An 11695-nucleotide genomic window follows, 5' to 3' on the forward strand; every position below is an offset into this window, starting at 1 on the left:
TTCAAACTTCTGGTTGGCTATGTAAATAACTTTTTCACTACAAAACATCAGAAACTCCTGGTTTAAAATGTACATTCATGCAGATAGCCAAAGCATGCATGTTCCCATGTACTTCAGGCACTACTTGAAATTTTACTGACATTTCAGTTACTGATAATTTATTATCCTTACTTGTGCGAAAATCTTTTTATGGACTGCCGAAAATAACAAACAAAGAAGATAAATTTGTTTCTTACGGAAATTACACGATAGTTAAATGAACTATTAGTTTATCGATAGCTTGAAAACTCTAATAAGACTCTTAAATATGCTAGTAAAGCAGCTCAACAGGTAACTTTTCTACCTTGAAGAATTAGTTTGCAGAAAATTTAATCATTGAGTAGATTCTGGTAATTAATTCTCTGAAGAGTAGAAATACTGAAATTCTCTTTATTTATACTGTGGCATTTACGGGAATGAACGGACTGACGTTTTAACTAAAGACGTTTTAAATATGAGAGTGCGTGAGAGCGTATCAGTTTTACGCTTCTCAAGAGCTTTTGAAAGACATACTGACATAAAAGCCTCACTGCGAAATAAAATGTATAGTTTATCATATCTGGCAAAGTTAGCCATATAATTTTTTTTTTTCCCTCCATTAAGTACAAAATTATATCTGAGTAGAAATTACGCAACTTATTTCTGGGAACGGTAAATTTGTTAAGTATTCACCCTGCCCAATAATTTGTGTCAGTGCTCAAAAGAGGAACATCAAGATGTAGAACATATGCTTTTTCGCTGCCCTTTCTTTCATTCACCTAAATCATGCCTTTGGAACAATTTGGTGAGTTTTGTTAGGTCACAGCCAATTAAAACTTGATTTTTTTTTTTTTTTTTTTTTTGAAAGGGGGAATCATCAAACCAGCATTTTTTCTCTTTTGTTAATTTTTAAATGTTGTAATTTTTATTGAATTTCCACTGTTTCTTTGTTTTTTATCTATTTACTTCCCAGTACTTGCATGGAGCAAAGGAGATAGTTGTTTGTTTATTTACTTTTTTTTACTTATTACGTGCTCCGCTCTTAGGCACTACACGGAAAAGCAGAGATGCCCCGGAAGGTCTTTTTAAGGGAACTGGCTCGTTTCCACGTTACACATGGGAAAAACCAGGAAACGTCTATACAGCCAGCCCGTTCGCCGGGATTTGAACATTGGACAGAACTACCAGTGTTCAGCGGCTTTTACCGTTCGGCCGCTGGTGAGCCGATAGTGTTTATTAAAAAAAAAGTGTTAATACTATCTACAAACTAAAATCAGCTTTAACAAATAACGTAAGTTTAATATTACTGATCAACTTTTAAGTGCTGAGGTAATTTTAAGTTCATTTGCAAAATACTCTGTTTGAACTGAAGTAAGAATGATATAATAACTCATTTTCTATTAAAACAAGACCTATATTAGATATTTTATGTAACCCTTCCCAAAGAATGCTGCCAATTTCTATTTAAATGCACATAATTTGGATAAAATTCTTTTTGACAACAGAGATAACAGAGAAAGAATATGCTTATATTTTTAACAATTTAGTTTTAATTTCTCAGTTTCAAAAACAGAAGTATGCAGCTTTGTCATTAAGAAAGAGAACAAGAAAGAGCAAAAAATTATGATTTGATTCGAACTGCCGAGATTTGTTGTGACTTAATTAGTTGCTGTGACTAATTCATTACTGACTTTACAAATGATCACGTTTAAAATCTGGATTATTCAGCGGTTGTTCCAGGCTTCACTTCTCGGAAGTCGGTAAAAGGAGAAAAGACAGGTTTATATTTAGGACAGTCAGAATTTACAAAGGCTTAAGCTTAAATGGCTAAATATTTCCTCCAAGATTGAAACAGTATCTATGCATGGATAAATAATGTGTTTTGTTTTTGAACCGCTGCGAAACTTGCATTTTAATAAATTAAAGCTGTATTTTATACCTATGATTTTGTTTAAATTATGACTATCACTCCCTTGAAACTAATGAACTTCAAGTTAGTTCTGAATACATCTACTATGTATTCAGAGCTAGATGAAGGATGCGAAGTTGGACTTTATTACACCAATACGCTATAACATCTCAACTTTACAATTATACAGCCTTGTATTTTTTTGTTGCATATGATGTATATATAATTTTATTTTTATTCTAATAATAGATTCCTTAACTGACGAAAGTTTAATGTTCCTGAAATGAACTAATTTTGCAAATTTAAAATATAAGAAAAGTTAAATTAGACTTTAAATATTTTATAAATCCTCTGAAACAGTTCAAGCACTTAAAAATTATTATTATTATTATTATTATTATTATTATTTTGCATTAAAACCATATAAAAAGCACATTTATTTTTCATTAATTTTATCATTTATTTTATACCTAAATTGATCTGTTTTCAAGACTGCAGTTTTATAGCAGTCATGTACTCTTTCTAGACGGCGTGCTTGCTTTTCCTTGCTGCTGAAAGTAAAATCGTATTTCATGATGCAGTTTTATCATTAAAATTAGCATTAAAGCTTAAGTTCGGTTAGTTCGTTCATATAAATGTGAAGTATTAAACAAAGAATATTGAGTTCATAATTTGTAGTTATTAGGATTCTTTCGGGAGAGCTGAATTCAGTAAGCTCCCGTAGAAGAAACACAAAATAAGGATCAAAACTGCATCGTTTTAGGAAAAATATATCTATTCGGAGTTTTGAAAGTTAATATGCACAGGATCCACGTTGTTATTAATGCATAAATTATAATTTCATTTTATGTAACTTAAAGGTAATTAAAAAATTTTTTTAAGTTTCGCTGAAATAAAGAGACTTACGGTAGTTTTAATTCTAATTAAAGTGATTGGAAGAAAGGAATATACAGTTGTTGCAGAGCTTTCTGTTTCGAAAATAATATACAGCAAATTCCTCGGAGAACAATTTTAAGTGCATTATTAGAGAATTTGTCTTTGACAAAATCTTGCTATGACAACAGAAACAGTTTCGGCTCTTTTTATTATGGTCAAATCCTGTATTACTCTTTCTCATAAGGTGCTCCGAATAAATTTCGTTTCTGGTCGAATAAAAATTAAATAAGGGCAATGATAAAGTAATAAATGGAAGATATAACAGCGAAGAATGTTCTTACATGTGAAAATTCAAGATATGTATTACCCGGTTCTGTCATAACTCTAGTGATTATGAGATTTCAGCCCTATGAAAGTATTTGTAGCAGTAGTAATAGAAATAAAATTAAGAAATACAGTTCGGTAATGAAATGAATTTTTTACAGCCCACTCATGGTCCACCGAGCGGTAAAGTCGCTGAACACTGGTAGTTCGATCCGGGGCTCGAATCCCGGCAAACGTTCTAGCTACGTGGGTGTTTTCGTGGTGTTCCCTGTGTGTAACGTGTATCCGAGCCAGTTTTCCTTAGAAAGGCATCCCTCCTCTTAGGTATATAACCCTCGAGTGCTTTTTATTGAACTAATCCTTGTAGAGAAATAATTACGATATTCAGAACTGCTAATTATAGCTCTAAAGTAAATGTCTATTAAAGTATCACTTTCAAATACTTAGCAAATTAAGATAAGTTAAATGTGGTCGTAGGCGCCTTTTCTAAGCTCATCTTTTATGAATTTTAGTTCTAGAAATTGATGTTTCACAGTTGCAGAAACACTAAGAGAGCACTTAACTCTTGGAAGCGTATATACGATAATTTTATCTAGCCCCGTGTTCGCAAAGTCTCTGCCAGCGGGTCGCATCAGCCCCCCTGAGCAATTTTACTTGTGTCAGTGCGATTATTATTAAATTTTATTAGTAGTTGTCAAAACAAAAAAATATGCTCAGTTACGAATTTTTACTCTAAGTGCAATGCATTTATATGCGAATATTTTTTTTTTCCTCCCCAAATTGGGATTCACAGGCAAAGAACTCGAATGACCGATGATCATCTACAATCCGTAATGAGGATAATGTCTAATTATTTTCCCTCCAATGCACCGTCACTATACAGCAAATTTGGCATTTACATACAACACTTATTTACTTATAAATCTGTATTATACAAAAAATGTACTTTAATTTATATGTCGAAGAAATATTTAATAAATAAGCGAAAAGCTGTCATTATTTATTCTTAAGTTTTTCCCCCACCTGGAAAGTTTTCTCTAAACACTTAGAAATTGTTCATAATTTGCTTATTTTTAGTTCAAATTAAAACGCTTTATTTAATAATTAATAAAATGTATTAAAATTATTTGAAATAAATATCAAATGAATGAAAAAATTCTGGCCCGTCATCTGTTTACATATCTTGTATTCGGCCAGTATGCAATCTCAGTTTCAGAAACTGACCAAGCGTGTTTCAAGCCCAAAGGGCGTTAGTCCAGAAGGGCTATTAACTTCGTTTTGGCATTTTGCATTAGTTCACAATAAATGGCGTTTCACTTTTCATATTCTTGCCACAAAATATTAGAGTCCCGTATTATATTTAAAGAATTTTAATAAGGAAGGATCTGCATGAATGTGTGCATGTTTCTCGCACTGTAAAAAAACAACGCTACCCAGAGACATCAAATTTTGAATAACGTAGCCCCCCACTCGAATCTGGGCATCTGGAAGCCCAAATTTGGAATTTGAAATTTGTTTTATTATCTATTTCCTATTTTCTAAAACTTTAACGAATTTTTGATTAACAAAGTCAACGATTTCAAAGCGAGCAATGGCAACACTGTACGAAAAAAAATATATCTCTACACGCTAGACTGTGTATCGGAAATACTAAAGATATGCTCTTTTAAAATTATTTTATGATATTGCTATTGAATTTAATTTTATGGTTTAAGTGCGAAGAACATGATATTTAATAAATAAAGGTAACACACAAAAAGTTAAAAAAAAGTCCCTTTGGACGTAAAATAAAATCTGTAGGCTTTCAGAATTTTTCTGTTTTTTATTTTTATTTATGTGTTTAGTAGTTTATTTATAATTAATAAATGTAAATTTTATTTATTTGCTCTCTGATTTCTTCTATTTCATTTTCATTGAAATGACTCATCCCCCCCCCCGTTTAGGCAATTTATTAGTAGCAATATTTTTCATTCTGACATTAATTCCCGTAATATTAACGCTAGCTTAAAAGCCATTAGACCCGTGATGGATGCCGTATTATTTCAAAACGGCACACAGCAATAAGTAAGGTATTGAATGGTATGCGTAAGATTATGAATCGTATTATTTGCATAAAATTCAGAACTTTTTCTTAGAATTTCTTTTCAATAAACTTGTGTCTCCTCCCACCTTTAATATTTGGAACATTTTCATCGGAGTTCTGCAGACTTGGTTAGAAAATATTTTTTACGCGGCATTTAATATAACAAAAAATGAATAAGAAATAAAGGAGCAAAAATAATTTCATATATCTTTCAAACGTATAGTGTCAAAACTCATTTTGCTAGCATTTTAGGAATTAGATTTCTAAAGTTTGGCCCATTTCCACCGTTTCTATATTTGAAGTCACAGAAGCTATATTCGGAACCCGGTTATACTAGCTGTGCGTCCTGTGTGTTTCAAGGAATAAATTAGTTGAATTTCTGATGAAGGATTATTTCTAATTTTTATCATTCATTGACTTTGTATTAACATCCATGAACATTCAGGTGAAATGACAATTTTTTATAATGTCATTAAAATCTAATAAGTGTCTTCTTCTGAATTATTTAATTAAAATTTAATCAGTACCTTCTTAAATTATTACCTGAAAGAACAAGTTCATTGAATTTGGAAGGACTTCAAACTGATAAAAGTTGAATTTATCCGAAGTTAGTTTGTTCCTGAAAATGAAGACAAGGGGCCTCAAAAATTCAGTTTTAACTTTATTATAAAATTAAAGACCTATTTCCATGCCCAACAGGACATCCGTATGGAAAATAATTGTGATGATAATTTTGCAAGAAGGTGTGATGGTGTCCAGGTTATTCCTTGCTCGCATACTTTAATTTCTGACGTTGAATACTGATTAATACCGATATCTGATGGCAGGCATATGTGAATTGAGTAACGCTTTCTCAACCAGCAGAAACACTTATTTATATCGCATTCTAAAAAGTGATTTCGAGAAAGGAAAGTTTTTATACTTTTTACGTTATATTATTGACATTTGAGTCTTATATAGATTTGCAGGATTTCTTTGTATTTTCGATTTATTTTGCAACGTGTGTAATAGTTTAAGTAATTATTTGATGTTTGAATTTATGGGATATAGAGATCTGTTGAAAGCACCAATGAGCAACGCAACCTAGCTCCTGCATTTACCAACACCAATGCAATAAAGGAAAATTTTGGCACAAAAGCAAAGTGTTCCTTTTTCCCTTTTTCAATTTTTTCTTTTTTCTGTTGAGTTGACGGACGGTCAAAGGCAGTTCTTATTTTTTAGCTTGGTAATACTCATGCAAATGAGAGAAGAAATAAGTTTTACGGACAGTTAATGAGTAACTGTTCATTAATTTCCTTTAAATTCTGTGAATTCAGCCGATTAAAAAAGTCCTGTACTTTTTGACACTATTTCTTTAATTCGAGAAAACAGAATAAAAACAACTAGTTTCATTTGACAAACAGTTTTATATCGTAATTTTCTTTTCAAGGAATATCAGGTACATTATATAAGTTGCTTCACAGGGATGAGAGTAAGTTACTAATAATCGATGCTATGAAGCGCTCCCTGCTTTGGGAGGAACTTTTAGGAGGAAGGTTTTCGTAGGAGATTTGTTAAAGGGAACTGTCTCGGGTTCACGCTAAACATAAGAACAACTAATTCAGAAGTCAAACAACAAAAATCAGCGTTATACCTACAAAATTTTCACAGGACTAGTTTCGATGGTTTTACCGATTGCGGTTTTGCAGCTGAAGATGATGGTTCGGTAAAACCATCGAAACTAGTCCTGTGAAAATTTTGTAGGTATAACGCTGATTTTTGTGTTTGACTTCTGAATTAGTATTTATTCGGCGTGTTATTGTGTCTTAATTATAAGAACAACTAACAGCCCCTTTACCAGAAACCATAAACACACATTTAACGATTGTATAAATGGTTTTCTTTTAAACATTGCTTCAGAGAAAAAAATAAAATGTATCTGGGTTTGTTACGTTTCTGTTGTAAAATATACGTCAAAAAAGAAATAACAGTTATTTTATTTAAATGTAATTCACTTAAACACACTTTTCTCTGCATTTAGACTATATAATCTGCGATATTTTGCAATTTATTGAACCTATATAACACAACGTAGCCCTGAATTTTAAATATACCTGATGAAATTAATCGTATAATTTGATAGCACTTACAGTTATTTAACTATTAAAATTTACATATAGTATATTATATTTGCATATAGTTTGATAATCTCATGAATTTAAAAAAAAAAAAAAAGAAAGAAAAGAAAAAATATAAGAGCTGCAACCTAATTCTGAAAACCAATTAAATTGTTACAGGAAAGAAATCCATACACTTAAAATTAAAGACGATAATCTCAAACAGAACAAGATTGTTTATTAAAGGGGGTGCATTCTTTCTATGCTATTTCTTTGTTTGAAACTAACGAAAACTAAACAGTATTCCAATATTCAGTTTCTCATGTGAGTATTTTCAAAAATAAATCTTGGGTTGGCTCATATTATTTTTACATTGGAGAAGAGGCACTTTTTAGGGGGGGGGAATCATGATTTTTTAGATGCAGGAAGAAAATATCTTAAAACCCGAAAGTTTTATTTAAAACACTTTTATGTAGCATATATTATGCGAAATGAATTTTCTCCCAGAAAACGTTTAGTTGCATTAAAAATTGTTTGAATATAATACTTAGGAAACATAACTGAGTATTTGTTAAAGTAGATTAAACTGTGAAGCCCTAGGTAATGAAGAGATTGCCAGCAAATTACCCACAGTTTGTCATTAAGCAGTGGCTGGTAGATTTAGTTAGAGACACCTACAAGCCGCATGTTTCCCTTAAACACAGTCCTTTGCCGATGATTGATGAGTAGACTGCTCGATCCCTAATAATAGCGCTAATGGATATCAGCCGCAGAAACAGAGTAAATGAGCTTACCTTGATGCTGTTTCCTTGAGGTTTTCTTTTCTTTCATCCAGGGATACTCTGCTACAGAAGAGTTGAGTGCGGATCCGGGCCCGGGATGCTGCTTGCTCGGTGGGCTTGGGGAAGCGTTTACAGAACCATGCAGTGTGCTTGGAGGCTGGGGGGAGACTTCCAGTTGACAAAGGGAAGGCGGAGGCTGCACTGAAGGCTGCAAAGCGTTGATGGATGATACTCGGTGAAATGTTTCATTGATATGAGGCAGGGCAGTCATAAATTCAGCCATAGATGGCTGGCTGTTGATAAAACCGCTCTCGCACGTTACTTCCATAGTTGCTGCTTCACAGAGGTAAACACGTCACCGACTTACTCTCCTCAAAAGACTAGGTGGGGAAATAAACATGACAATGTGTTTCAAATGAAGACATCAATGTACCCTGTCCCAAGAGTTTTGTAGTGGAACATAGTAAGACTAGGAGACCATTTCAGTCATTCGTCTTGGACTGTGCAGCCCCAAGAGCTGAGTAAAGAAAGAAATGTTTATGTAGGCGAAGATTTACATTCATTTGACATCAAAGTTACTACAAAGTAACACGTGTTCAGAAAGAACAGGTGACACTGTTCGCAAAATTTTTTTTTTTTTTTTTCTTTTCTTTCCTTGTCTTAATTTCCTTTATTACTCTTTAGGGAAAGCTGATTTTAATAGAATGCAGCAAGTAATGTTATTCTTGTTTCAGTCTTTTATTTGCAATGTGTGTGTACTTCAGAAACTTAATATAGCAAAATAAACTATCAACTGACTAGTACATTTAATAGGAACAATAATCAGTTCTGACATAAAAGTCATTAAACTATTGACTGACTTGAAGTTTCTTTTTCAGAAGTTTTTGATCACTGAAGTGTATCTTATGCCGTGAATCATTGCTGGGCACTTATAATTTCAGTCATCAAATTTTTATTTAAAATGCAGTTAATGTCTTTCGGTTTAATTTTCTTTGCTAATGCAATGCAAACACTTTTTTCTTATAAGCAGCTTCATACTATCTGAACTTAAAGAAAGAAAAAAATCACTTTGAAAGATTGCAATGTTCTTTCACAGCTATCATATCATTGTAACATTTAAATATTCTTTTATAAAAATTGAGTTCACCATTGATTTACTAATGAAAACCGAAAACATTTTGAGAGCGTAACTAGAAAAATTACTCAAACAAGTAACAATGAAAACAAAAACATAAAAATTACAGCCCCCCAGAATAGTGACGTCTTACGTCTTAGTTCTTAAAATAAATTTTCATTGATTTCTTTTATACATTTTTTGATTTTCCATCACTTTGTTAAACATATCTTTCAACCGTAAGACATTTGAATCAAATTATTTAACAGTTCAGTGCTCTGTTATTAAAAGAATCAATCACATATGAATACCACTATTTACGATTTACTAGTAACATTTTATGTCGACAATTTTGTTTGAGGCTTTGTCACTAGAGAAAGTTTCCCCCAAATCAGACTTTTATTTAAATGACACTACCTGTTGAAACAATAGTAGTGTGAAAGAAGGAAAAAAGACTAAACTACTAAAGTTATAATCAGGTTTAACTTTAGGTAAAACCACCGGCGTCTGATCTAATTTTACGCCGAAAGCCTTGATGGGAATCGCGGGGAGAAAGAAGCAGACTCACCGTCGAAGTTCTCCGAGCTTTCAATTGCTTGTTCCATTGTGGGCTTACAACTGTTACATTCTGTCAAGTAAGAGAAAACCCAGAAAAATATTATTAATCAACCACTAAGCCTTACGGATTTAAAAGAAAAAAACTTTGCTGATCTTCCATGAGTTTTTCAAAGGTTTATTAATACGGTCATAGCGCAACGAGAGATAGCACGGACTCCATCGTCTGCGTTTCTGGATTGATAAAACGAACTTGGACGATTTCAGTTTCCGAGATCACGTGATGGGGACTGCTCCTAGCCAATGATAGGGCGCGCTCAAGCTGTGAATAGAACTGAAGCTGCTCGGGCCGCGCGGGAACAGGGCGGCCATGCGCGCCGCCCCAGGGTTGCCGACAGTCATCCCAGATCTAGCCATTTATCGCTAGATATGCAAGTGGAAAAAAATGTCACGTTTCGCGCCAAACTTTTCTAAAGGGATCGAGAGCTGCAGAGTGCCAAACACAAGTGTAAAAAAGAAAAGCAGAGCCACATGGCAGGAGCTTTAACTTTCACTTCCCGTTGCTTACTCTACTGAAATCGGTTTTAAGTTTCAAAATGAAATGTTATCCGCGATTTGCTCGACAGTGGAATGCAAATCTATTACACAGTACAATATATGCTACCAGTTCTAATTTATTATAAGTTTCAGATTTCGTGCGCGCTTCAAAACCTTTTGCAGAACATTTAGAGGAATGAATCTTAAACTTTTTAAGTATAATTAATTAGGTTGTACTACAAAAACTGCAACTACAAGCTACGTATTATATACACTACACGCGCTTCGTACTACATTCACTATTTCGTACTTCAGTACCAGACGCATTATGCACTATATGTACTGTGCGTACTATATGACTGAGTACAGAAGGACTGCAAAGCTAAACGATAAATAAATCTTTTTTGAATAGCATTTCTATTTATTAAAAATTAAAATTTCAACTATTCTGGTGTTAATTTCAGGCTGAAACGAAATCAGGTGCTATTAAAAGGGTAGCAGTTTCTTCTATCAAAAGCAAAAGAATTATGCTTCTTCTGAATGAGGATCCAAGTTCTTCCTTAAGCCACTTATAAATAATATACTTAATACGGATTTCGCATGCTAAGTGAAGAAGCCTGTACATCATAAGAAAGGTTCTAATAAATAACAGAAAATAAGAATTATGATCATCTAATTACTAACATCTGAAATCAAAATTTTGATCAGTTTTCCATTAATTAAGATTAATTATCGTAAAGCTTCAAAAATGCGCTCCTAATTTTTTTACATTTATTAATTTATAAGTAATTACTTCTTAAAAACATAAAAGAAAGAGAATATCAGGAACTTTGGCATCGTGTTTTACTAAAACATTTTCTATTTAAGTATGTAAGCTTAGTATTTTTTTAATATTCACTGATTTATCCATACTTAAGTATGTAAACATCATAATAAACTAATGGATAATATTTATCTTCACCGAACATATAGCCAACGCTCATCAACAGATAACAGCGGATGTTGTAAAATGTATAATATTCGGGCGACAAGCATATATATTTATGGTCAAGTGTAACTGATAAAATGCATGTCTTTAGGACATTAGTAGCATTAATTATAGTAGTAATAAGGCATACTCTATACAATACTACATTACATGCTATACTACTAAACAAGACTATGCAAAATATATCGGGCATGAGAGTATGTTCTCTCTCTTTTTCTGTGGGTATGAAAATAAAAGAATTTGACATTTTAATCTAGTTCACAAAAAGACAAGTAGCAAACCAGAAATGCATTATATTCATTGTACAGTATAATGCACTGTTTCAAGGGGGGGCAGAGATAAAAAATCAATCTTTTTTTCTGAGAAAACAATGAAGCATTTAACATAGTTAGTTAAAAGTGACACAAAGGGAA

At 32.6% G+C, this 11695-nt stretch overlaps 1 protein-coding gene across 1 annotated transcript in view; it reads right to left on the reverse strand.

The window, feature by feature from the left end:
• Positions 1–10048, reverse strand: part of LOC118195807 (uncharacterized) — a 158777-nt gene extending 148729 nt beyond the window's left edge. Inside the window, exon 1 of the mRNA XM_035367140.2 lies at positions 8101–10048. Within this exon, the coding sequence (XP_035223031.1) occupies positions 8101–8416 (316 nt within the window). The 5' untranslated portion in view covers positions 8417–10048. The remainder of the gene's footprint in view (positions 1–8100) is intronic.
• Between the last annotated feature and the right edge of the window lie 1647 nt (positions 10049–11695).

Source organism: Stegodyphus dumicola, chromosome X1 (genome assembly GCF_044657685.1).
Source record: "Stegodyphus dumicola isolate Sdum_Otavi_A_Nest chromosome X1, ASM4465768v1".
In the NCBI taxonomy this organism is placed as follows: Eukaryota; Metazoa; Arthropoda; class Arachnida; order Araneae; family Eresidae; genus Stegodyphus; species Stegodyphus dumicola.